Source organism: Ictalurus furcatus, chromosome 8, assembly GCF_023375685.1.
Source record: "Ictalurus furcatus strain D&B chromosome 8, Billie_1.0, whole genome shotgun sequence".
NCBI classification, from domain to species: Eukaryota; Metazoa; Chordata; class Actinopteri; order Siluriformes; family Ictaluridae; genus Ictalurus; species Ictalurus furcatus.
This window is the reverse complement of record NC_071262.1, coordinates 4,772,188-4,799,836: the sequence shown is the minus strand read 5'-3', so window position 1 is coordinate 4,799,836 and position 27,649 is coordinate 4,772,188. Positions and strand designations below refer to the sequence as shown.

The window sequence follows — 27,649 nt, the reverse complement described above, 5'->3', positions numbered from 1 at the left end:
TGTAACCGAAATGAAAGGGAGCGATGCATGATGACAGCTTTGGAAATGAATGTGTGTGTTTATGGATTATGAGTCCACCAAGCCTTACTGCTGAATAGGATTTACAGTGCTTTTGTGTGTATTTGCAGTTTGTGTGTGTGTGTGTGTGCAGAGCAAGCAGAGGTCAATAAAGGAGGGCGGCTGCTACAGTATGCTGCCAGGGTGCCTGGTTATAATGTGTGTTGAATCAGATTTGCTTCTGATGAATTATACTCCATAGAGGGATCACAGGGATTTCCTTTACAGACTTTCTGCCCTAGTCTATCTGCACTGACCTTATGTTTCTCGTTAACTAATGGGACACATAAACACTCTGGCATGGGGGTCATTAAAACAAATGCAGTCTAGTATTTTCGGTCAAGGGTAAGGCTGCCCTGATGCTCTCCTGCTACCAATTACAGTCAGTAAGTCATAACTCGCAAATAGTAGTCCTTTGTGATGTTCGCTGCAGGAAGAACCTGAGCATTAGCGCATGGCGGTAGTCTGGGTGTTGTTCACCTAACGTAATATGACACTTCATTTAGTCCTTGGAACCTGGACAACACCACAGTAATAACACTGCAGACGCTGTTATATCTTAAAGGCACAGTTTGTATTTTGAAAGCGTTTCGCAGGAGGGTTTCTAATAATCTGTAATAATCGTATTATTTGAAGGGCGCATAAAGCACTCAATCCTGCCACGCGATAAAACGAACTAGTTTCTGTTGACATTTTCGAGGCGCTGAAAAATAGTCACCAGAGCTGCTGGAATCAGAGCTTCAGAGCTGAACGGCACGTTTTCCATCAGTGGAAACCACAAGGCATGTAGAGTTAACGGGAAAGGTTGTTTTTATTATCAAAGTTTTCCTTGCAATTGCAGTTGCAGAGGATTCTGACATTTTTAGACTGCTTATTTAAAGGAACAGACAAAAAAGCGACATTAACAAAATTTTCCCCTTAAGCCTGATGGGAGCCATTGTTTAAAAAAAAAAAAAGCTTTTGTGGTAATATTGGTAACTATACAAGACACACTGTTGTAGTTTCTTGAATTGAGGACTTATAGACAGCTTATACATGATTGCTTGTAATCAAGCTTTTGTACTATGGTTCATGTGAAATAGTAATGCAAAAGTCTGAAGTGGGGATGCCAACAGCCTATAATAATCTATAATAATCTATAATAATAACTATATAATAAAAATCTATAATAATAACTGATTCTAAAAATACACATGAAGACAAACTCCTGGAGCCAGGAATCAAATATAATGTTAGTACATGAGCTCATTTTAAAATGAAACAACTTTCCTGTGCTTACAAATATTCCTGTGCTTATTCCAGGACGCTTAATCCTGGATGAACGTGTCCTTAATGAACACGTTCATTATACTCATAACGAACATGTTCATTAAGGACCTAAATCTAAATATGTCAAGCTGATTTTTGATCAAACAGATTGTTTAAAGTGCTGTATCAATAAAACTGAATTCAAATGAATGGAAATAAACCAATGGGGCATAATTAAGAAACTCTTGCCCCCTGGTGGCATCACAGTGAATTACATTGTCAAACTTGCTTTATGCTAGAGCCAAAATCAGTTTTACTGTTGAGTAATTTAACAGAGTTAGATGATTATATATAGACAGGGTGTCTATATAAAAAAGTCTCCATACAGTAGGGGACTATGTTCGCCAGCACCACGTGGGTTGTGCCTTCGTGAGCGGATGTTCGTGGACGTCCACTTCTCGGTCGCTTCCAGTCGGTCGCTTCCAGTCATTTTTGAAATTTCTTATTAAGTGTCGCGTGTGATGTGCATGCCATGTTTCCAAGTTAAAATCCATCGCAACCTTGTGGCAGCTTCCCGATCGAGCCATGAGAATGATTTCAATATGTTGTTCTTTTGTCAAAGGCGTTCTTAAAGGCTATTGAAAAAAAAATCTATAATAATAACTAAGTATGAGAAATTTTGTAAGACATTAGACTAAAAAGTGTTCATTTCCCCTGTGTTTGGCACACACTTGATAGCTAGATCGTCATTACAGTAGTCTGGGATAGCTCTGAAACGGGAACCGAGAATCAGCTTCTAAAGTGCGGATGGTGTGTACGTTTTGATTGACAGCTTTGTGGATTTGCGCAGGGATCCTACTGCAGGACTCTAACCGGACACTCAGCATCCAGCGGGTGCGTGAGGAGGACGCCGGTCTGTATACATGCACTGCCTGCAACCAAAGAGGCTGCATTCACTCCTCAGCAACAGTGTCTGTAATCGGTAAGATTCTCTTTATTGCCTATACAAGTTCGCTGTAGTACGTGTTGTACCACATGATCTTTTCAAGGTCACATAAGGACCTTTTCTAACCTGTAGCTGGCACACACACACCTGCGCTGTACTCCCATTAACAGTTAACACGGTTCCTCTCTGTATATCATTTAAAAATATCATAATATAGGTTATATAAAGATATGTTTGACCCACTATTTTAAATTCACACCTAATACAGTTTGTTAAAAATGTGCATACAGCTGTCAATTGGAAGCTACTAGGGAGTGACTCAAGTTAGTAAGCAATGTGAGGGAGGACACAATAATGTGAAGTGTCCTTTCACACAGAGAGGCCAGACTTAATGACACAGGCTCGTGCATGTTTGTTGGAGGAACTGAAGTTTGGAACAGGGAAGGGCGATGTGTTTTCAAGGATGTTCTATCGTGTAAATGGGCACTGATGACAGGAAATGACCTCATGCTCATGTCACACTTGTTTACCCCCACCAGGATCTGACAACAGCACGAATGTGGAAATTGTGATCCTCATCGGTACCGGAGTAATCGCCATCTTCTTCTGGGTCCTTCTCATCCTCATCTTTTGCAATGTCAAGCGGGTCAGTGTAGGTTTAAATGGTGATTTCTGATTCGTGCTGGATTTGCTCCTGAATCACAGCTTACACACTTCATTATTTATATAAGTGACTCTGAGTTCATCTGAACCCTGCAGATTTCTCACAATCCTCCCAAGTACTGTCGTAAGATCTGTTCCAGACTGTCTATACTATGCCTCAAGCCAAATGAATCTATAAACCCCATTACTATCTGACTGGGCAGAATTCAGGTGACTGCTGCTATTTGAAATGGGGTCACAGTCTGTACATCAACAAGAAGTAATTGCTGCTCCTGTCTAACCACCAGCTAACAGTTCTGCACTGTTGTTGTGATGCTGTCCTGCAGGTGAACCCAGCTGATATCAAGACGAGCTATCTGTCCATTATCATGGATCCAGGCGAGGTGCCCCTGGAGGAACAGTGTGAATATCTGCCCTACGATTCCAGTCAATGGGAAATTTCAAGGGACCGTTTGCGGCTTGGTACGTGGTGGTAAAAAAACAGATGATATTAACAGTATAGTAATTAGAGGTGGGATTCTAAATTGATATACCATGTTAAGGGCAACGTATGCTAAATAAGTATTGAGTTATTTATTCATCTTCATTAACTGATTAATCTTGGTCAGACTCGCTGTTGAAAATTGTTTATAAATGCAAGATTTTTAGAAAATAGCAAAAGCATGTATCCTTATTTTTCAATTGGTATGGTGGTATTTGTAAAGTTTTGATAAAGTACACATTGTGAAGTGTAACCCATTAATATGTGCCCTTCAGAAGGGGTCTTGGCATCATGTGATCAGTTAGAATCATTTTTTTATTAATGGACAAAGACAACTAACCAAGGCAATAAAAGAAGCATAAAAATCCTAATACTGGACTGTACCGTTATCCTTCTTTGAAATCTTCATATTGGTCCATCACTAATGAAGCGATAATATCTGTTAATATTTAACAGGGAAGGTGCTTGGTCATGGTGCTTTTGGGAAGGTGATTGAGGCCTCCATCTACAGCAGTGATAAGAAGAGCAGTTTAGGCACTGTGGCTGTTAAGATGCTCAAAGGTGTGTATTCACCATTTAGGCGCTGATTAGCGTGATGAATGTATTCATTCAAACTGTTTGGAATTGTATTGTGTGCTTGTGTGTTTCACAGAGGGAGCAACAGCCAGTGAACATAAAGCCCTCATGTCTGAGCTGAAAATCCTTATTCACATAGGAAACCATCTGAACGTAGTCAACCTGCTGGGAGCTTGCACCAAACCCAACGGTTAGTCTGACCGCTCTAAGTGTAGCTGATAAAGATCCGTATGCCGTAGCAATCGAATATCATACAAGAGATTTTCCTTGTACGTTTTTGTCTACTCTCAACTCATTTAAGTACCTGTCATTTTTAAGGTCCCCTCATGGTTGTAGTGGAGTACTGCAAGTACGGAAATCTATCCAACTACCTGCGGGCGAAGAGGGAGTTTTTCCTGCCATACAGGGTACGATTCAGAGAGGTTTGATGCGCTATTAGTTCCCATCAGTGAAATAAGCCACCACGGTCATAAATATACGGCCGGAAATCATGTGCATGTAAACCCAGTGGACCAAGAAAAGATAAGAATCATTGACTGCTGTTAGATGAAGTTCAAGGACCACAAATTACATGTGTTTGGGTAAATCTCGTGTTGGCTATATCTTGTGTTGATGATGCAATAAAGTGGACAGAGATGGTTCATTGTATTTTTTTTATTTACGATTACAATAACACGTTAATGTGCAGAAAAAATGTATTACAGGCTGTCTGGGAAGTCTTTTTGTGTCAGTATTATAGACATTAGATTCAATGTCAATTTCAGTAGATGTTGTCGAGGGTGGTACTCCATCACCGTAGAAAGGCTTCATTTGTTTAAGTGGAAATCATTTCCAACATCCACAGGAGAACAAAGACTACTGAAAGTCAGAACAAGTATCACCATATATACCTTAAGCTCCTAAACCCTCTGGCTCCTACGTACACCAGATTGCCAAATAATTCAATAATAAATGCAGTAACTGTTCTATATGTCACTGTAAGTTCTTTCTGTTCCCCCGCAGGACCGTTCCCCTAAAACCCGGAGCCAAGTGAGGAGGATGATGGAGGCTGGGCAGGTAGAGCAGACAGATCGCCAACCTTCTTCCTCTGTCATCAGTACCCCGAGCCAGCTTTCGGCTAAATCCAGTTCAGAGAGGTCCTCATCAGAGAAATGTAAGTTTCTACCATGTGATATGCAAGTAATTATAATGCCATTATCTATATGCGTATATATCTAATGCTCACAGTACCCATATTTGTTTTGATCTATATTTGGATTTAAACCTGAAGTGGGCGTGGCATTAGTCTGGACTTTTGTATCGGTTCACTGTGTCAATTCTTGCTAGTAAATTTGTCATTGAAAAACCTTTGTCTATAATTTATATCTTCTTGTTCTTATTGCTTTGAAGTGGAGGACCTCTGGAAGAAGCCTCTTACAATAGAGGATCTAATATGCTACAGTTACCAGGTGGCACGAGGGATGGAGTTCCTGGCATCTCGTAAGGTGAGTCCAAGTCAAACTTCAAGATTTTACAGTCATTATGCATACCCGTAAACGACACTATTATATAACATTGCAGCAATATAAATGCACAGTTGCACAGAATTTTCTATTAGGCATAGATTTTCCCATGTCAGAAAATGTTACAGCTTTACTGCTGACTGTGACAAAGCACTGACACTTTTCTGTCATCTTTTTAATCACAGAATATTTCACCAAACCATAATATATCAGATTCAGTGCATTAATTATTGAGTGCAAGGGATTTTACAGTGTAAATAAATTCTACCTAAATTCAGTTACCTTGAAAGAAACCATAGATACACACACACACACACACACATACAAGAGATGATTTAATTTTTGTAAAGCACAAAATTGCTTCTTTAAAGGCTTCTGAGCTGACACATTAAGAGATAATTTAACAATTATGGCTGTAATTAAAATGCAAATGTGCTTGTGCATTAAGTTGAATCTCTGCAGAACACAATATTTCATTTCATTTTTCATAACATCACGATAGTAAGCTGATTGTAAAACACTTAAGCTTCACTCCACTGTCTCATCGGAGGATTTCTGAGGTCACTAACAAAGTGAAGGGCAATATTTATGAGATATACTCAAACACAATTTGACTGGTAATAGAAATTTACATTTACATGCTGTTAAAACTATCATATAGATAAATAAGAATTTGGCAGCACTTGTGGTGAGGCGAAGGTCCTAATCCCCCCTGCGGAGGTCTTAATCCCTACTGCATACAGTGCTAATTTTCTCTCTGCTTATGTCCTGCTAGTGCATCCATCGAGACCTGGCGGCCCGGAACATTCTGCTGTCAGAGAACAATGTGGTGAAGATCTGCGACTTTGGACTGGCTCGTGATATCTACAAGGACCCAGATTACGTGCGGAAAGGAAATGTAAGAAACGAAAGAAACCATTTGTGTCAAATAGCCCACTCAACATTCTCCCCCACCGTTTTAATAGTTCCAAGTGGACGAAAACGTCACCAAAATGCTGCTTCAAACGACACAGAAGTGTACGATAATGTGGAAAAGCAAAATTGAATGAATGAATGAATGAATGCCTTTTATTGTCACTATACACATGTACAATGAAATTAAGAGCCACTCCTTTTTTTGTTCCGTGCCAACATGTACATTAAATAAACAAGAAGAATAAACAAGATAAATAAGATAAATAAACAAGATAAATAAACAAGATATTGGGGCGGATGAGGGAGGTACTATGAAATGCACAGTTTTGAGACACTATATACATATGCTGTGAACTCAGTACATGTATGTGTTTAGAATGGTAATAGCTTTTGGGAAAAAACTATTCTTAAATCTATTAGTCCTTGTTTTGATGCACCTGTAACGTCTCCCTGAGGGCAACAGATTGAACAGATCAAAGCCAGGGTGAGAGCTGTCCTTAATGATGGTTTTTCCTCTGCTGAGGCAACGGGAGGTGTAAATATCCATCAGGGAGGGGAGAGGGCAGCCAATGATCTTCTGTGCTGCTCTTACTACTCTCTGAAGCCTCTCCCTGTCTGCTGCGGTGCAGCTACCGTACCACACCGTGATACAGTATGTCAGCAGGCTCTCGACGGACGAGCGGTAAAGATCAGCAGCAGATTGGGGTCCAGATTGTACTTCCTGAGAACCCTCAGGAAGTGTAGCCGCGTTTGAGCCTTCTTGATAACCACTGTGATGTTGTCCGTCCAGGAGATGTCTGCAGAGATAAGGACGCCAAGAAACCGGAAGGTGTGGACCCTCTCCACACACTCACCATTAATGAAAAGGGGGGCCAGCTCAGTGTTGTGCTTCCTGAAGTCTACAATGAGTTCCTTGGTTTTCTTGGTGTTTAGAGCCAGATTGTTCTTTGAACACCAGGCTGCCAAGTTTAGGACCTCCTCTCTGTAGGCTACCTCATCTCCTTTTGAGATGAGTCCGACCACTGTGGTGTCGTCAGCAAACTTGATGATAAGATTATTGTTGTGGACTGGACTACAGTCGTATGTGTAGAGACAGTACAGGAGGGGGCTCAGCACACAGCCCTGTGGAGAACCTGTGCTCAACATGCGAGTGGAGGAGAGGTGGGGTCCGAGTCTCACTGTCTGAGACTGGTTGGTGAGAAAGTCCTTTATCCAGGCACATGTGAGGGGGGGGGAGAGGCCAAGAGTGACCAATTTGGTGATGAGAACGGCCGGAATGATTGTATTAAAAGCCGAACTGTAATCCACAAAAAGCATCCGGACGTAGCTCTGTTGCTGCTCTAGATGTCTCAACACGTAGTGGACAGCTACGGCGATAGCATCCTCTGTGGATCTGTTTGCGCGATATGCAAACTGATAAGGATCGAAGTCTGGGGGGAGGTAGTCCTTGATGTGCTGAAGAACCAATCTCTCAAAGCACTTCATGATAACTGGAGTGAGGGCCACAGGACGATAATCATTTAGGCTAGTGGTGGGCGACTTCTTTGGCACTGGGATGATTGTGGCTGATTTTAGGCAGGCCGGGATGACTGCTTGGGCCAGGGAGAGATTGAAGATTCTGGTAAAGATGTGGGCAAGCTGGTGGGCACACGATCTGAGCACCTTACCAGGTACACCGTCTGGGCCAGCAGCTTTCCTGGGGTTCACTGCCAGAAACATCCGTCTAACATCGTGTTCCCTCACAGTAAGTAGAGTGGTGCAGGAACCAGGAGGGGATGGAGGCAGGGCTGGACTGGTACGGGAGCCAGATGAGGGTGGAGGTGAGGCTGGAGCAGATGAGTGCTGTTGTTGTGATGTTTCAAAGTGAGCAAAGAAGCAATTTAGCTCTTCTGCCAGCATCGCACTCAGGTCTCCAGTTGTCGCATCATGGCCTCTGTAGTTCGTGATGTTTTGTATGCCCCGCCGCACCTCCCGTTTATTTTTGCTGGACAGGTGGGACTCTATGCTCTTCTTATAGACCGCCTTAGCTTCCTTAATACCACCTTTCAGGTTGGCACGAGCGGCTCTGTACAGAGCTCTATTACCAGACCTGAAGGCAGCGTCGCGGGCTTTGAGGAGTGTGCGGACCTGTTTGGCCATCCATGGTTTCTGGTTTTGGAAAACCCGAATGTTTTTGTCCACAGTCACATTTCCGATACAGAATTTGATATAGTCCAGTACCGTTCCTGTTAATGTTTCTAGCTCTTGATGTTCAAACAAATCCCAGTCTGTCTGTTCGAAGCAGTCCTGTAGTTTGCAGAATGCATCATCAGGCCAGGTGGTAACAGTCTTTATAGTGGTCTTGACACTGCATCTGAGGGTGCTGTAGGCAGGGGAGAGCAGGAGGGAGAGATGGTCTGATTGGCCAAGGTGGGGGAGAGGTATGGCTCTATACGCATGCTTAATGTTGGAGTAAACATGATCCAGAGTGTTCGCCCCTCTAGTAAAACACTTAACATGTTGATAGAATTTCGGGAGTACAGTCTTCAAGTTCGCCTTATTAAAGTCTCCTGCAATTATGTGAACACCATCGGGGTAAGCCCGCTGCTGTTCGTTTATGGTGTTCAACAGGAGAGAGAGCGCCAAGTTCACACTGGCGTCGGGTGGAATATACACAGCCGTGATAATCACTACTGTTAGCTCTCTCGGTAGAAAAAAGGGCCGACATCTTACAGACATGTACTCGAGGTCAGGGGAACAATGTTTATCTATCATTGTTCCGTTATTACACCAATTCTCATGCACGTACATACAGAGCGCCCCCCCCCCCCCCCGCTCTTACCGGAGTCCTCAGTCCTGTCCCAGCGAAGCATAGTACGACCTGCTAGCTGCATGCTAGCATCAGGTATCCTCGGATGAAGCCAGGTTTCAGTAATAATCAAAACACAGCAATCACGAATGTAGCGATTTCCAGCTAGTTGTAATTCCAAATTGTCGATTTTATTCACTAGGGATCTGGCATTGGAGAGAAACAGGCTCGGTAAAGGTGGCTTGTGTGGTTGTTTTCTTAGCCTTAACATAATACCGGACCTGCATCCCCGCTTTTGCTTCCTCTCCCTCCTCCGTCTGCGCCGCCTTCTGGACCCGACAACAATCCACGGAGAGCCCGGCAATCTTGCTATGTCGTCTGGGATGTTGAAAATTGTCAAAACAGTTCTGTAATTTGGGTTACATTTAGCAAATATACTATACTCTCACCATCCACTTTATTAGGAACACCTGTACACCTGCACATGCAGTTATCTAATCAGCCAATCATGTGCCAGCAATGCACAAAAATCATGCAGGAACAGGTCAAGAGCTTCAGGTATTGTTCACATCAAACATCAGAATGGTGAAAAAGTGTGATCTCTGTGACCTTAACCTTAATTTCACACACAACAGTCTCTAGAGTTTAAACAGAATGGTGCGAACAATAATAATTAAAAAAAAAAAACATCCTGTGAGCAGAGGGTCTACAGACTTGTGATGAGAGTGAGATGAGGAGAATGATGAGAATAGTCTGAGCTAACAGGAAGTCTATAGGAACTCAAATAATCACTCTTTACAACCGTGGCAAACGGAAAATCATCTCAGAACACACAACACATCAAACCTTGAGGTGAATGGGCTACAACAGCAAAACACCACATCAGGTTCCACTTTTCTTCATCAGCTAAGAACAAGAATGCGAGGCGATCACACCCAAGGTGGGCACGGATTCACCCAAACTGGACTGGAAAAAAAACCAGGTGGTTTTTACCTCTAATCCGTCCATGATAGCCTCAGATTCCTGTTCTTCCTGCTGACAGGTCTGGAATCCGAGGTGTTCTTCTGCGGTTGTAGCCCACCCACCTCAAGGTTCTATGTTTTGTGCATGCTGAGATGCTTTTCTGCTCACCACAGTTGTAAAGAGTGATTACTTTATCGTTCTTGGCAGCTCGAACCAATTTGTCCATTTGTCCCTCTGACCTCTCTTATAAAAAAAGGCATTTCCACCCAAAGAACTATCGCTCGCTCAGTGTTTTTTAGTTTACACACCATTCTGTGTAAACTCTAGAGACTGAAAATCCAAGGAGATCGAACAGTATATGAGATACTCAAACCAGCCCATCTTTCACTAACATCCATGCCACGGTCAAAGTCACAGAGATCACACTGCTTGTTCATTCTGATGTTTAATGTGAACATTAACTAGAGCTCTTGACCTGTATCTGCATGATTTTTTGCATCGTGCTGCTGCCACATGATTGGCTGATTAGATAACTGCATGAATGTACAGGTGTTCCTAATAAAGTGGAAAGTGAGTGTACTCTTATATATTGAACTTAAAAGTAATAATATTTTTACTTCCAGGGATAATGGTTATGAAACTTCACTTAATTAAGTACAGAGCTGATGTATGTATATATAAAATTGTCAGAAATCTTTTTTATTTGATTATTTGGGTAAGATTTATTCATTTATAAATATAATACATAGTAAATCATGTTTTATACTTTTTTTCAAAGTACCTTACAAAACCAGACTGCTGAAAAACAAGGTTTTAAGTAGATTTTGTATTAACGTATTTATAATTAAACTATAGTGATGAAGATACATCAGCGATGCACTCAATAGTCTCTTGACCATAGCATCGTTGTTGATGCCAGAGAGGATGGAATGAGTTTTTCAGAAACTGCTGATCTCCTGTGATTTTCAAGCACAAAACGGTGCGAATGGTGTGAAACACAAAAAACATCCAGATAGCAGCAGATCTGTGGGTGGAAACACCTTGTTGATGAGAAAGGTCAGACTAGCATGAGCTAACAGGAAGGCTATTGTACCCAACTGACCAGTCTTTACGACCTTGTTGCCGTTGATTGCTTTGAGCTGCCAGGAAGGATATAGTAACTCAAATAATTACTCTTTACAACCGTGGTGAGCAGAAAAGCATCTTAGAACACACAACACGTTGAACCTCGAGGCGGATGGATTACAACAGTAGACGACATCGGGCTCCAGTCCAACAGGAATCTGAGGCTACAGCGGACACGGTTTCGGAGATGGGGAAAAACATTGTACTGTCGTGTGTGAAAATCCCAGGAGATCAGCAGTTTCTGAAATTCTCAGACCAAAGTCATTACATCATCACATTTTCCCAAATCCTCTATCTGTATAATTTGATGCATAGTGCTCCGGCCACATGATTGACTGATTGGATAATTGAACGAATAACTGCACGTGTACACGTGTTCCTAATAAAGTGTATATCAGAAGAGCTAGAAATGCACCCACATGTATAGAATGGCTTCACTTTTCTTCACAGTGGGTTGAAAAGGGTCGTCGGTTTGAGTGAAGTGAACTCAGTTCGAACTCAGTTTCATGTGCATTTGCTTTCACAGGCCAGACTGCCACTTAAGTGGATGGCTCCTGAGAGCATTTTTGATAAAGTCTACACCAGTCAGAGTGATGTGTGGTCTTTTGGCGTGCTGCTCTGGGAGATATTCTCGTTAGGTAAGCTTGGTGTTATTTCCTTATGTCTGGATGACTGGATTTGTGGTGTAATCTTAAATATGTTTCATGAGATATCTGAGGTGCTTCTTCAGAACTAATAAGCGGTGACTTTTTTTATGCCCCTAGTAGAGTTCTACCTAACCTGTCACACAAGCAAAAAAAAAAAAATCACAGTTTGAAGTTACTTAAATTAACGGCTTTGAAATGTTAATGTGTGTTTCTACACCACAGGTGCCTCGCCTTACCCCGGCATCCAGATCGATGAGGATTTCTGTAAACGGCTGAAAGATGGCACCAGGATGAGGGCTCCTGAGACGGCCTCACCGGAAATGTGAGCATGATTCTGCACTAGATCTCACTCATTTAAATGCATGAAATAATCACTATTTTAGAAAGGGCAAATTATTAAATGAACCTGTACGCATTTGAAAACGTGTGTGTGTTTGTGTGCGTTTGTCTCCCCCTGCTGGTAGATATGGGATCATGCTGGCCTGCTGGCAGGGTGAACCCAGGGAAAGGCCGACATTTCCTGCCCTGGTAGAGATACTGGGAGACCTTTTACAGGACAACAGCTTACCTGTGAGTAACATGGCTGACTTTAATGTAATGTCACATTTATTCAGGCATGTACATTAACGCTCGCTGGGACTATGTGTAGTTTACCATCTACAGGTAGAAATGCACTCATGATACAATGTAGTAGAAGAAAGCCACCATTCTGACTACTGATATCAATTTCTTTGAACAGAGGAAAAAAAACCTAAAGGCGTATCTAGGTGTTAATGAATACACATATTATATTGTGATTTAAGTGGATTTTCTCTATTCTTATGCAGGACATACCCTTCAGCGTCTCTCAGAGCTCAGAGGATGATGGCTTTTCTCAGGCCTCGTCCCGACCTCCATCAGAGGAAGAGTTGAGGCTGGCCTGCAACACAATGCCAGCCAGGTACTGCCCCCAGGCACACACACACGCACACACACACACACACACACACACAAGCTGATAGGAAGCTATATTAATTACATTAGTGCTCGCCTTTTAATTAGACATAGTAACTATGCGTGTCACTTTTATTAAAAAAAAAAGAGAGAGAGAGAGAGAAATAGAAATATTCTGTCGCCTCAGATGAATCTGATTGAGAGAGCAGTATACACTCATCATCCACTTTAATGGGTACATCTGTACACCTGCAAATTCCTGCAGTTATCTAATGAGCCAATCATGTGGCAGCAGCGAAAATACAAAAAATCATGCAGATATAGGTCGAGAGCTTCAGTTAATCTTCACGTCAAACATCAGAATGAAGAAAAAGTCTGATCTCTGTGACTTTGATCGTGGCATGGATATTGATACCAGATGGGCTGGTTTGAGTATTTCATAAACTGCTGATCTCCTGGGATTTTCACACACGATAGTCTCTAGAGTTTTCACAGAACGGCGCTAAAACATAAAAACATTGAGTGAGCGATAATTCTGTGGCTGGAAACACTTTGTTGATAAGAGCGGTCTAAATGGAAAATGGCCAGGTTTTTTCGAGCTGCCAGGAAGGATATCGTACCTCAAATGATCACTCTTTACAACCACGATGACCAGAAAAGTATCTCAGCATACACAAAACCTCACATCAAACCTTGAGGTGAGCCAAGAGCAGGAATCTGAGGCTATCGTGGGCACAGACCAGGAGTAGAACCTGATCTGGTCTTCTGCTTTCGTAGCCCATTTCACCACAAGGTTTCATGTGTCGCGTGTTCTGAGATGCTTTTCCGCTCACCACGGCTGTAAAGAGTGCTTAATTGAGGTACTACAGACTTCCTGTCAGCTCGGACAAGTCCAGTCATTCTCCTCTGATCGCTCTCTCTCATCAACAAGGCGTTTCAGCCTGAAGACAGTCTGCTCCCATGCAGTTTTTTTTTTTGGCTTTTCGCACCTTACTGTGTAAACACTCTGTGTACAGATTGCTTACTTTGTACGTGTGTGTGGATGTCGATGAATACCAATCACCTGTGAATTATGCACGGCACAGCTGATTTGCATTTGGTGATGCCCAAAAAACTCCATAAATGGCAACGCTCACATGCTTTCTGCAAGTAGATGGCAGAAAACACTTTCTCAGAGGTAGAAGTGAGAGTCATTTTGACTCACCTATATCACAATGAACATATCTACTATTTAGCAGCACCTGAAAATCGAGAGCCGAATTACAGAAAAGGTGAATTAAATATGAATTATGTTTACTATATCATATATCAAGCGGCGAACAATACAAGTAGTGCCACCATACAAGATTTATTATTGAGTTCTAGAAAAACAAAGTGCGCAGAGTAGGTGTTTTTTTGTTGTTGTTTTTTTAAGATAATGTGTGTTTTTGGCGTTTTAGGGGTTAGTTACGTGCTCACAGAAGAGGTGGGTCTTTAGCTGTTTTTTGAAGATAGGGACAGATTCTGAGGTCCGGATTGAGGTTGAAGTTCATTCCAACACTGAGGGACGGTTAGTGTGAAGGTTCTGGAAAGGGACCTTGAGCCACGCTGAGTAGGCACTACTAAGCGTTGGTTGCTAAGAGATCGCAGATTACGCGAGGGAACGTAAGCCTTAAGAAGAGTGGGTAGGGGGTAGGGGGTGCTGTTCCAGACAAGGTCTTGTACGTGAGCATCAAGGATCTGAATTTGATTCGGGCGGCTACAGGAAGCCGGCGGAGGGAGATGAAGAGTGACATGCGTCCTTTTGGACTGGTTGAAGACGAGGCGTGCTGCTGCATGATAAATCATCTGAAGGGGTTTGATGGAAACAATTGATACAAACAATTTACGCATAAATCGGTTCATATCCAGCTTGATAAATGAGGCCCGATATTGGTGAACACGCATAAATCAAGCTCCATTGGTTTGCCCCAGTAGTTCTCTCACGAGCATGTTTTTATCTCTCTTTCTTGAACACTTTCCCATGTCACAAAACCTCTGTTTGTCTTGTGTTGTTCGCTAATGCTACAATTTTTTTTTTTTTTTTTTTTTTTTTTTACAGATACTATAATTGTGTGCCGTTCTCTGGGTGCGTGATGGTGAGCCCCTCAAAGACATGTCATTCACGAGTGAAAACATTTGAAGAGCTGCCGATGGTGCTGACCTCTCATAAGTCACATCATGTAAGGACTTTCACCGAAAGCTGTAAATGTTGCTAAAACAATAGGCTATGCACGTAAAAGTTCACCAAGTTATCATGTTCATGTTAGGTAGTCCTGACTGGCTTTTAATCATTAATATGAAAGCTGTCTCAATAGAATATGTGCAAACAGGATATTCAGATACACTAACCATGCACTTTATTAGGAACACCGTTACACCTGCACATCCATGCAGTTATCTAATGGCAGCAGTGCAATGCATAAAATCATGCAGATACAGGTCAAGAGCTTCAATTAAAGCACATGTTCACATAAAACATCAGAATGAAGAAAAAGTGTAATCACTGTGACTTTAATCGTTGATGGATGTTACTGCCAAATGGGCTGGTTTGAGTATTTCAGAATTCAATTCAATTCAATTCAATTTTATTTGTATAGCGCTTTTTACAATAGACATTGTCTCAAAGCAGCTTTACAGAAATATCAACATGGTATACAGATATTAAAGGTGCGAATTTATCCCAACTGAGCAAGCCACTGAGTGGCGACGGTGGCAAGGAAAAACTCCCTAAGATGTTTTAAGAGGAAGAAACCTTGAGAGGAACCCGACTCAGAAGGGAACCCATCCTCATCTGGGTAACAACAGATAGTGTGAAAAAGTTCATTATGGATTCATATGAAGTCTGTATGGCCTTAGGAGCAGCCGTAGTCCCAGCAGTCTGGAATTAAAGAAGATTTGAGCTCCATCCAGAGGCAGAAAGGATCTGGATCTCTAGTATCTCCATAAATTCATGTGGGGCTCGGCGAAAGGAGAGAGGGAGAAAAAAGATTATTATGACTGAGAAACTGCTGTTTTCCTGGTTTCACACACAACAGTCTCTTCACACAGAATGGAAGCAACCCCAAACCATAACACTTCCACCACTGTGTTTCACAGTTGGTATGAGGTGCTTCTCCTGAAAAGCTCTCGTTGGTCTGTGCCAAACATGTCTGCTGTTACTATCTACGATTCGTCTGTCCAGAGCAAATTATTCCAAAAGGCCTGGTCTTTGCCTATATGCTCATTGGCAAACTGTAGTCTTGCAAAGGCTTTTTCCTGGCACGCCTCACATGCAGGTCAAATTTGTGCACTCTCTTTCTGATTGGTGTCAAAGTGCATGCTTCTACAAACAGTTGCAAGACTTACTAGCAGATCCTGGAAACTTGGGAGTCTTTTTGCATCCGCTCTTGGGCTGAATTTGCTGGGACGGCCAGTCCTGGACAAATTAGCAGTCGTTTGAAATCTGCGCCATTTGTAGATGATTTCCTTACAGTGGAATGATTTGGAGATCTTTTGAAATCCATTACCAAACACATAGGCATCCACAACCTTTTTTGTGAAGGTCTTACAGAACTCTTTAGATCTTGGCATGACGACACCACACACCTCAATAACAAAGGAATCACCAGACACTAGATATGAGAGGGGTTTAAATAAAACAGGTTCCACTTGCACTCCCTAAGCAGGTTCTAATCACTGGCACCCAATCTTGAATACCTGATTATAACTTCTAATCTGTTTTTTGTTCATTTAAATTGTGAAAATGAAGACAAAATGTCAATTTTATGTGTCATTTATTAGAGTGCATCTCCTGTATTAATAGGCACTATTTAAAAGAGGATCATGTGTTTGCTTGTTCAAATATGTAACATCATAATAATTTCACATGACTGTATGTATCTGCATAATTTTTTGCATAGTGCTGCTGCCACCTGTTTGGCTGATTAGGTAACTGCATGAATGTGCAGGAGTTCCTAATAAGTAAAAAATATCTGAGGTTCTCATATTAAATTGTAATATCCACTGAGTGGATATTACAATTTAATATGAGAACCTAATTTTTTCTGCTTTTTAAATAATAATAATAATAATAATAATAATAATAATAATTACTGTAAACTATGCATTTAGTGGCCACTTTGAGTTTATTACATATACACTACACTATAGTTTTATTTTAAAGACCGTTTAATTTATTTATATTTTTGCTACATGTACGACACGAACATAAGTCAGAAAGGTGTACATGCATTAATATTCACATGTAAACATATAACCAGGTGGTTTATGGTGGAAACACAGCACTATTCGTACAGTAAAAATATCAAATGTGTGTGTGATATAGTAGCCACTGAGTGTATACTGTTTACTATAAGCCTAATGCAGTGATGTGTCCCTGCAGGACAGCCAGACAGACAGTGGGATGGTATTGGCCTCCGAAGAGCTGGAGAGGCTCGAGCACAAGCACCGAGGAGCCATGCTGAAGACGTAAGCTCTGTTTAAAATGTGCCTCCACATATAAGTTTATAACGGGGTTATATTCATTGATCCATCAAGGATACATTGGGAATCTTTTGAGATATTGAGGTAACAGTGTGTCATAAAATACCTAAGGGGACAATCAAATAAATCATGCCTGTACTAGTTCTCTTCTGTCGAAGGCCTATGCACTTAACTGTATTTTTACTCTTTTCTGTCTTTTAGCATGGCAGCAGGAAACAGCACAGAGCTCCTGATTGACGGCTCAAGTGAAAACAGCACGAGCATCAGCAGGCACCGGCCCGTTTTCTTTAGCCAGCTCAGTGGCCAGACCTTCTACAACAACGAGTACGGCCAGCTTGCTGCAGAAGGCATGAGCGAGTTCTTTTCGACACCGGAGCTGTCCACGAGCGAGGGATCTTGCCTTGTGACATCGAACCTGTAACATCATCTGAAAGACACCTTTGGAGCAATCATAGCTCCAAACTTGCCTTGCATTCTGAACTGTTTTACCCTTCCTTCCCACTATGTTCTCTCAGCTGCCACTGGGTGGCACCATTACGCCAGTCACAAATAGAAAAAAATATTTTAACTCCTTGATGCATTTATCTTGTTATGAAGTGTAAGCTTCTTTTGTTTATTTGTACAAAATTAAGTCCCTGAATGTGGAAAAATAAAGCAATTTATCTTCTTTTAAATTGGCGTGGACATTCGAATTGGAGACGAGAAACGAACAAAACGGTTCAAGAGCAAATTAGGGCTCATTGTTGGAAACCGCCTTGCCAGTAGTGTTAGCAAGAACAGCAACTGATGAATTTTATTTTTCGGTTGTTTGTCTTCTACAACGTTTCAGTCTGAATTAATATGGAATGTGAAGAAGCGGCTCAGTAACATAGACGGCCTTGATCAAGCTCACAAAAACACACTGGCATGATAGAAGGTTGTTTATGTGATTTTTATCTGACCAAAGTAAATAAAACCTGGGCATATCACAGGGGCAGAAGTCCACACAGCAACATGCGTTTAAAAACAAATGATCATGGTGGAAATTGTGTTTCAGTCAAACAATTTAAAAAAAAAAAAAAATGAATGTATAGCAATTTGGCAGGGTTTGTTGTATATACCTTCCACTGTTTTAGTTTAGTTGCATTGCTGCTGAATGAACAGTGGTGGTGATTTTCCAGCCTTTTACAATATATGCCCAAGTTGTCATGTGTACTTCAAACACATGACATACATATCATTGTATACATATCTACATAGCTACATATCATTTAAAGAAGAAAAAAAAGGCTCCACCCACTCATTTGCTACAATTTTAAGTTCATTTCTATTGATCAGAAATGATTAATATTAATCATTAAGCATATCTATTAATCAGAGCCGGGATCAGTTATTTCCTTGTTCCAGGTCATCGCTTGACAGGCAGTAAACAAATAAAGCTATTTTTCACATACAGTGCTGTAAACAGCATGAACTGAACAGAAACTAGTAAAAAAAAAAAAAAAAAAAAAAAAAAAAACAACATTACAAAGGAATATCCATATACTTCATTTAAATTTTTTTTGGTGGGCAAAAACAATTATCATTTCCCTTACACAAATGACCAACTTAAAATTTTTAAAACAACTACAAAGTACCATCGAAGCTAGGTTTCCTATCATCCTCTCTCTAACAAATCGACCATCTATAAAAACAAATATCTAGAACAGGTTTACCTCCACCAACTGAGGTCTGTCAGGTTAAAACACTAAGGCACAACAAGCCTAAGTAAACACCAACATGACTTTGACATTGAACATTTCAGTATTTCATGCAATTCAAAACACCACCCACGACAATTCATGTAGCCGAACACTATCTCCTTTATCTCTGTGCAATTAATAAAACAAACCTAGAAATCCTGGCTACAGGATTCTATCTTCAATACAATATAATACACTCACTGATCACTACACTGTTTGACATACTGTAAATGTGCACAAACTATGCTAAGTTATGATACGTTACCAGGTGTGGACAAGCAAAAACAGAACGTCACACACGGCACAATTTACAAAAATACAGTTAAAGAATAATTCTAGAAATGATGCTAAAAGTACATCATAGTAAAAACAAAACCAGCATTCTTTTAATCTAGGTAACGCCAACCAGATGGTTTGAAACGGCATAATGTAAAAATACTTTTCTTAAAAGGGAACTCGTAGTGGAATACACCGGGGCAGGTGTGGGCAGTCAGCGGGGTATAAATAAGATGTCTAGGAAATGAGACGGACACTCAGGACATCTTGCCTATTTGGATTTTCTTCCATGCTTCAGAAGCTGTGAATATACAGGAGTCAATGATGCCAGCGACTGTGAAAGTCCCACCGATAATGGCACAGATCTGAGGGCGAGGAAAGCAGCTTGCGTCAATACAAGTCATCGAACTCGTTGAATAATAGGATGCTGTACTGATATTCATGTAAATGTAGATCAAGCATGCTGTATGGGCACAAAGCAATGCTACAGTAGAGCTTAGATGGAATTTATTCTCTGTGCACGATTATATATAATCCTACTTCGGAATAACGTGTGTTTGTCTTACAGTTGTGATGAAGCGGTAGAGCGGCTGTCTCCTCTCGGTGTATTTCACTGTGATTGGACTCAAATCGTAACGGAACCAAATTGCTGGGATGATGCGGCCTGTGTGACTGTAAGCCACGTATTCCTGACAAAATACAACAAACAAAAAATTGATTTAGTTATAAAATGAATCAGTGAATCAAAATGAATCAATGAATCAAAATGAAAACACTGTACTTAACTCTTCACACAAAACCTTGTGTTCGATACTTTTGCTGCTTTTAGGACCGGCTAGAGCTAGCACTTTCCCTGTCACCTATTCATTCTTGTGTGCTAGGACTTGTAAAATTGGGGTGGTGGGGTGGTGGTGGGGGGTCCACCTGGGCAATATCTACAGATTTTCTTCTCTGCTAAAGATCACTTTAAAAAAAAAAAAAAAAATCGGTTTATCATTAGTGTTCTTGAATAATAACAAGCGCGTTCATATAAACCTGCGATTTTCCTCGCAGCCGGCCCTACTGTCTGCACTGCTGTTAATAACGAGCTCAAAGGTTTTCACTAACATGGAGCTAAACGTTTATTTTACCTTGTTGGCAACAGTGTACTGATAGGAGAACTTCTGCTTTCCAGACAAGTCCTCGTACACAGTGGGAACAATCTTGAGGATGTAATCGTGGGATGCCAGCGCTGAGGAGAGAGAGAGCAACATTTAGACTTGGCACAGAAAAGCCTTGAATGTTAAGAAACCGATTCTTATGTCAGTAAACGCCATGTCTAGGATTGTGCCAAAATGTGGATGCAAATTTGAGGAAAATCAGGTTTTTTTTTTGTTTGTTTTTAAAACTAATTAAGAATGATGTATATAAGAAGTGAATGGATTTGACATGAATTACCTTGAAGCATCCACTAGGTGGCCTCTACTACACTACACTCCTTTTAATGGAAGATCACAAAAGTGGACGGAAAAGTACAGTTTACTCGTTTGAATCCTGATTGCTCAAAATAAAAAAATTTTTTCTAATTTTTTTCCCCCCATTCAGCTAAATTCTATGTAATTCATGTCGTTAGTCCTAATGTGCGGTCATACTGGCGTTATGGAAAAAAATATATATATATGGAAAAATCTTTTCGGCAGTCTGTGCTCTTCATAACCGGTCATTACTCTGACGTAATCCTGCATGTTTCTCACTGCTGACCTTTCAAACATTTTAATCTCAATGAGGTCTGTAAAAAATAATAAGGGTGAGACATGAACTATTACATCACTACAGCAATCATAATGTTAACCCACTTGTGGTTTTAAGAGATTTGATTTTAAGGGAATCAGCTAAATCAGTTCACTATATATTTTATATATATATATATATATATATATATATATATATATATATATATATATATATATATATATATATATATATATATATATATATATACACACACATACACATACATGTACACACACATATACACACACACACACAGTCCACTCTGAAAGGATTGGAAGAGTAAGGCCAATTCTATTGTTTTTGCTATAAACTTTACTATACACATTTTGGTTTGAGATCAAAAGATGAATATGGCATGACAGATCAGAATTTCAGCTTTCATTTCCTCATATTTACATCTAATGTGTTAAACAACTTAGAACATGGCACCTTTTGTGGCAGACCACCCAAGTTTTAGGCGAGCAAAAGTAATGGACGACCCACAGACATCACCAGACTGTTGCATTCTTCTTTTGTGTTGCTTTTCCAGGCTTGTACTCCAGCTTCTTTCAAACAGTTACTGTTTGTTTCAGGGGGTTTCTTCCTTCAGTCTCCTCTTCAGGAGGTGAAATGCTCTTCAACGGGGTTAAGGTCTGGTGATCGACTTGGCCAGTGTAAAACCCTTCCACTTTTTTCCCCCTGATGAAGTTCTTTGTTGAGTTGGCAGTGCTTTTCGGGTTGTTCTCTTGCTGCTTGATGAAGTTCCTCCCAATTAGATTGGATGCATTTCTCTGTTCTTGTTTCGGTAGACTTCTGAATTCAGTTACCATCATAAGTTACAGTACATCAGTAAATGATACGTGAGCCCTGCAAGCCCAAGCCATGACACTACCTCCACCATGACTGACTGATGACTTTCTATGTTTTGGATCATGAGCAGATCATTTCTTTCTCCACACTTTGGCCTTTCCATCACTTTGATAGAGGTTAATCTTAGTTCTAGAACTTTTGTGGTTCATCTCTGTATTTCTTTGCAAATTCCATTCTGGCATTCCAATTCTTTCTGCTGATGAGTGGTTTGCATCTTGTGGTATATCTGCACCCCATATATTTGATCATTTGAAAAAAAAAAAATGGTTGAGTTAAAACAAAAAGGTACCGTGTTTTAAGCTGTTTAACACGTCAAGATGTAAATATGAGGAAATGAAAGCCGAAATTCTGATCTGTCGTCTCATTCATGTTTTTGAACTCAAACCCAAATCTCTTCAGTGTATAGCACAAACAATAGAACTGCCCTTGACGTTCCAATACTTTCGGACAGGACTGTACGTATACATTAAATATGTAGCGTACCATTAGACTCGAGTTTGTTGGCCCCGCCGAGGGCGTTGAAAGCGCCTTGGACGTTTTGCACCTGCAACACCGAATGCACATTTTACTTTAAAATGACATGGAATCAATATTTGACGCATTCTGCTGAATGAATAATTACATAATAGCTGAAAGCAACCTGAAGCTTGTCCCCAAAGGCGAGTTTATGAATGATGTGGGTCATGTCGGGGTTCTGCGGCTGCGCTGTGGCGCTGTGTGTGGAGACGTGGAAGTTTCCAGGGACCTGGAGAAGGAGGAATGAGAAGAAAGCCCTCAGGCAGCCTGATACTCAAACAGGCTTTGAGTTTTGAATAGACCAGTGTGCTTTATTTCATTTGACTGAAAATTGTGTGTGCTACCTGAGCAATTATTCCCCTACATTTCATAAGTGTTTGACACAGGAGGAGAATTTTTTAAAACAAGGCCTCTTTGACAACATCATGTTTTGGCACTGATCGCACCGTTTTGTTGTCATCAGTCACTTCACTTCCGCCTCCCCCACCATTCCCTTCCCCGCCTCAATTAGTAATAAATCCAGGCCTTTAGTCTATTTTCATTTGAAATGATATATCATGTCCACAACTAAGGTCATTGCAAAATCAGCCTAAGGTTGAGAAGTAGAATAGTGTGTAATGCTTTGTGTGTACATGGTCAGCTTCGTACTTTATTAATGCTGAATTCACCCTCGAAGCGACAGCCGTAACCGTTGTTGAGTGGCACCTTCATGGAGTTTTCTATGTGGCCGACTTCATGACGGCCCATTTCATCTTGGATGTCCAACCCCACCACTGAGAGAGAGAAAGATCAGAACGCTTAAAATGACAATGAAAACAGATCAAATCAATCAATCAATAAATAAAAATTGCTCAACAGCAGGGGTTCAGACAGGAACACTTAGCTGAAAGAAACAGATTTATTTTATGAACCATTTGAACGTTGGGCTCATTATTCAAATGTGTACGTTAATATACCGGCGAATTATTGCAGCCAGAGAGCTTTTTATTCCTGAACTTTCCACTCACTGAATCAATCTGGCCAACCTGAGATTTTTTATAGGTTTACTTATTTTTCAGTTATTAAGCTTTGGATTAAACCCATTTCATCAGTCAGTCAAGACAGGTAATAACTATACGAACACAATAATAAATATAACTTTGGTAACAATAGTTTGTGATTTCTACCAATGTAACAGAAGAAGAAGGAAAAAAAACAAAAACCAACCCACAGACACCGCTTTGAGAACCACGGCTCAACAGTACATCACACCTCAATGGCGTCTTCAAATTTTTTACACTGACAACTCCATGGCACTGACTAGAAAGCTGTCGAGTTTAAATCCCAACACTTCCAAAGAGCCGCTGTTTAAACAAGACCCCTTAAGCCATAACATTTTCCCTCGCAAGTTAGTATATGAACGGGTCAGCCGGTTAAATAAAAGTCAAATAAACGCACAATAATGTTTACATAATGAATAACAGAGCAATTAAATCGACACCGAGTGTCAGAATGTCAATGTGGGCAGGCCACACAGTATAATCTGGTGGTATATCTTTGGCACAGTAATGCTGACCACTACTCATACTGGCACGTTCCAATACAATACAACGTCGCTACTGAAGAGGAAACTGACTGAGGAAACCTTTAGTTCTCCATAAATATCTTTCCATGAAACAAGGCCGCTTCCATTGCAGCAATTCCACTCAAGGCAGAAAAAACCCTGCTCAATGCCACATACAGGTAACATCCCTCATGACTTGTTTTCACAGGACTAACAGTACAGTGGACTGTCAGATGTGTGCCCACACACACTCAAACTAGCTCAAACACATGTACAGAAAGTATGTGCAGGAAAAAAAAGAAGAAATGCCCTGCACATCACTTTTTCCATTTAAAAATAAACCATGAGATGATGTGTTACTCGCAAAAGGTCAATAGGAGGAAAAGCTTACATGGTACGCCAGGATTAACAGCTACACGAAAGCACTGATGTTTATTAAAATGAAACATTAAATGATTCAATCCAAACTGCGCAAATGCAAAGTATACCTACAGGCGGATAAAAAAAAAAACCACACACACGCACGCACGCGCACACGCGCACACTAAGCACTATTTAGAGGTAAAACATAGACAAACACTTGGCTTAGGCGCTTCCGTGTGCTTTAGAGAAAGGGATTACAAGTATTAGATGTAGGATTTCTTAGTCAAGGTCCCTGGGCTACACCACGTCAGACTCAGACAGATCATTCCAGCTTAACATTTAACACTCTGGATCTTTTCAGTGCCTAAAGGTGGTAGTAGGCATGTTAGGGAAAACCTCATCAGGAGCGCTCACCAGTAATGTGAGATTAATGTTAAGATAGCCAAACTTCTATTAAACACTTAAAACGTAATAAAATAAATAAATAAGGAATTATGTTGAAAGAACATGCCATTACAATATATGAGGTCATTATTGTGAAGCGAGGGTTGTGCTTATGACTCATCAGGCGAAAAAGACATCACACGTTCTTTTCTTTAAACACAAACCTTTTTTTTTTTTGACAGTTTTTATTGGGTAACGGAAAGGGCGTGAGTACACAGTGTTCTGACAAGATCCATTTCCAGGATGTTTCATATTGTGCCGCTCACATTTTTCGAACATGTGGAGTTTTTTTTAAATACATTTTATTTAGTATTTTAGTTTACCTACTACTGGTAATTAAATAAGGAAAAAGGTGTGGCATGAAATAAATAAATCTTTGTATTTAAGGATTTATGTTTTGTTTAATTCACAGCACAGTCTCAACTTCAAATGAGACTCAAAATTAGTGCTCTATATTAAAGGCAAGGCAACCGTAAATTACTGTTTTACAATCTAGATTATTCTTACAGTTCATATTAGACGGTGCTAGCATAAACTCGAAGACAAATATGATGTAGAAGTGCAGGTACAAGGTAAAAAAAAAAAAAGAAAGAAATAATAAAAACGTACATTGATGGCCTACAACACCATCAATGAAACAAGTAATATTAGGTTACTTATTAGGTCCAGTAATTATGTTTTATGAATTCTGTGAGATGATCTAATTTCCCACCATCGCATCAGTGGCCTGCAAATCCTGATGCTCTTTTCTGTCATCAGGAAAGTAAGTTACAGCCTATGATGAGTAAACAACCTTAAGTTCAACAACTGATGACATGGCAGTTTTTACCATAAAAGCGAGTGCTATTTCCGTAACATTTGCATAGAGATGGGGAAGGTTCCCTCCGTCTGACAGAGAGCTTCAGCGTTTCAGTACGAAAACTTTTGTGGAAATTCACACAGTGTGATGGTAAATTAAAGCTTATTTTCTGTGCAGGAAGTCTTGGTCTAGTCAACTGTGTACAACATGTTCTTATCTAGACTTGATCACTCCAATAACAGTAACAAATAATACAGACAAGAAGGCCGGTCAAATTAAAAGAGCACATAATATTGCATTGATATCAGGGGGTAATATGAATATTGATGGATTTTATGTATATACTCACAATCACAGTGTAAGTTTGGCAAACTGATGTTTAAACTCACTTCAATCTTCCCTCCACTGTCTTTATCTGGGTCATCCACATACAGTTCATTCACTCTGTAAAGAAGGACAAAAGTCACATATTGGGTACGTTATTTTATACCACAGCGCTGTTGAATTCTCGATTGTGATTGGCTGACAGGCTTTCTGAGGTGTGCAATTATTTTTGGAGTAGTTCTGATCAGGTCTTAACCAGATTACAGTTCCAGATCAATGAACTGAAATGACTGAAGTTAGTCTACTGTCAACCAAAGCACACAGATCTAACAACAAAACAAAATGACAGAAAACTACGGTTTTCCAGAAATACGAAAGGAATAATTGACGACGGGCCGTTGAATTGTTAAAAAAAAAAAAAAAAAATGGTGGTAACGCGGCCACGAAGGCGAAGCGGAGGCTTGAGCCATTGATATGCAGTTATTAGAGAGAGAGAGAGAGATAGTGATAGTGAGAGAGAGAGAGCGAAAAAGAGCGAGAGAGAGAGCACGTGAGCAAGAGCGAGAGAGAGAGCACGTGCGCGAGAGGGCGCACGTGCGCGAGAGGGCGCACGTGCGCGAGAGGGCAAACGTGCGCGAGAGGGCAAGTGTGTCAATTATTCCTTACATAATAATTAACAATAATTAGATCACATGACATACAATCCCCTCTGAAAGTATTGGAACAGCGTGGCTATTGATCCCATTGGAGACATTTGGGTTTGAGATCAAAAGATGAATACGAAACGCGAGATCAGAATTACAGCTTTCATTTCATGTTGGTTTATCCGTTGACCGGTGAAGAAATGCAGTCTTCACATGTCAAACCTAGGGCTCAAACCAAGAGTAGACATCCGGAGCTGTTAATTCTTTAAACAATCAATCGTCATCAATGCGTGGGTTCAAACAAAAGGTGCCACATTCTAAGTTGCTTAACACATTTTCAACACAAAATCTCACACACGCAGGCTTTACTTTCACATCATGTTAACAACACAAACTTGTGCTGAAGGTTCATTTTCTACAGCCGCTCTGACAGAAGTAGCGACTGTAATAGAAATCCCTGAAGCTTTCTGTACGGAGACGTTTATTTCGCATTAATGGAAGAAGGAGCCTCCAGTGTCGATGCCCTCCAACAGTAAAAGCTCTTCCTTTAGGTTTGCCGACACGGGACAGTCTTCAGGACAGAGGACTTCTCTGTAACATCGGCATGCGCACCACTGTTTCATTTGAACCCTGCAAAAAGTTCATATCGCAACGTTCCCGTAGGAACCATTACTCAACATTTTCATGCCGTCTAAAATCCGAGCAGATCCACGAGGTGCGTATCTCACAGTTTTGAAATGCTGGTCAAAAGCAAAACTCGCCTGCTGCATTTGATGCGAGTCACACTCGCGTTTAAAACACATGGGGTATAGGCAGTGGTGTAACCAGGAATTCATTTAGGAAATATAAAAACAATGAAATCCTGATCGTTTTATTCTTTCTGTTCACAATCTACCTTTAACCAAGCTTACCATATTCATAACGCTGCCTTAAAAATATCTTTACGGCAGTTAGCAGTTGGGGAAAACTATAGCTTATCTTAAATCCTGATCTACTTTTCTTTTGCGGTAAAATCCAGCAGGCAACTTCATAGGCTCTCACCTTCATATC

The 27,649-nt window shown here is 40.6% G+C and overlaps 2 protein-coding genes across 9 annotated transcripts in view; one reads left to right on the top strand and one right to left on the bottom strand.

Moving 5' to 3' along the window:
- The window catches only part of flt4 (fms related receptor tyrosine kinase 4), a 49,141-nt gene extending 30,964 nt beyond the window's left edge, over positions 1 to 18,177 (top strand). Inside the window, exons 15-30 of one of the 2 annotated variants that reach the window (XM_053630356.1) lie at positions 2,138 to 2,287; positions 2,791 to 2,897; positions 3,241 to 3,376; positions 3,852 to 3,956; positions 4,048 to 4,161; positions 4,290 to 4,378; positions 4,974 to 5,124; positions 5,361 to 5,455; positions 6,249 to 6,371; positions 11,791 to 11,902; positions 12,134 to 12,233; positions 12,376 to 12,481; positions 12,739 to 12,851; positions 14,925 to 15,045; positions 17,247 to 17,332; positions 17,549 to 18,177. In XM_053630356.1, coding sequence (XP_053486331.1) covers positions 2,138 to 2,287; positions 2,791 to 2,897; positions 3,241 to 3,376; positions 3,852 to 3,956; positions 4,048 to 4,161; positions 4,290 to 4,378; positions 4,974 to 5,124; positions 5,361 to 5,455; positions 6,249 to 6,371; positions 11,791 to 11,902; positions 12,134 to 12,233; positions 12,376 to 12,481; positions 12,739 to 12,851; positions 14,925 to 15,045; positions 17,247 to 17,332; positions 17,549 to 17,768 — 1,928 coding nt within the window. In that variant the 3' untranslated portion in view covers positions 17,769 to 18,177. The remainder of the gene's footprint in view (positions 1 to 2,137; positions 2,288 to 2,790; positions 2,898 to 3,240; positions 3,377 to 3,851; positions 3,957 to 4,047; positions 4,162 to 4,289; positions 4,379 to 4,973; positions 5,125 to 5,360; positions 5,456 to 6,248; positions 6,372 to 11,790; positions 11,903 to 12,133; positions 12,234 to 12,375; positions 12,482 to 12,738; positions 12,852 to 14,924; positions 15,046 to 17,246; positions 17,333 to 17,548) is intronic. The other variant, XM_053630357.1, reaches the window with a different exon arrangement.
- A 77-nt stretch (positions 18,178 to 18,254) lies between these two features.
- ergic1 (endoplasmic reticulum-golgi intermediate compartment 1) overlaps positions 18,255 to 27,649 on the bottom strand; it is a 35,638-nt gene continuing 26,243 nt past the window's right edge. For 4 of the 7 annotated variants that reach the window (XM_053630365.1, XM_053630363.1, XM_053630366.1 and 1 more), the window contains 7 exons: positions 25,981 to 26,075; positions 23,131 to 23,255; positions 22,607 to 22,711; positions 22,450 to 22,510; positions 20,475 to 20,575; positions 19,911 to 20,033; positions 18,255 to 19,709 (listed from right to left, as the gene is read on the bottom strand). In XM_053630365.1, coding sequence (XP_053486340.1) covers positions 19,602 to 19,709; positions 19,911 to 20,033; positions 20,475 to 20,575; positions 22,450 to 22,510; positions 22,607 to 22,711; positions 23,131 to 23,255; positions 25,981 to 26,075 — 718 coding nt within the window. In that variant the 3' untranslated portion in view covers positions 18,255 to 19,601. Of the gene's footprint in view, positions 19,710 to 19,910; positions 20,034 to 20,474; positions 20,576 to 22,449; positions 22,511 to 22,606; positions 22,712 to 23,130; positions 23,256 to 25,980; positions 26,076 to 27,649 lie in introns of those variants that run through there. The other 3 variants (XR_008386498.1, XR_008386499.1, XR_008386500.1) reach the window with 1 other exon arrangement.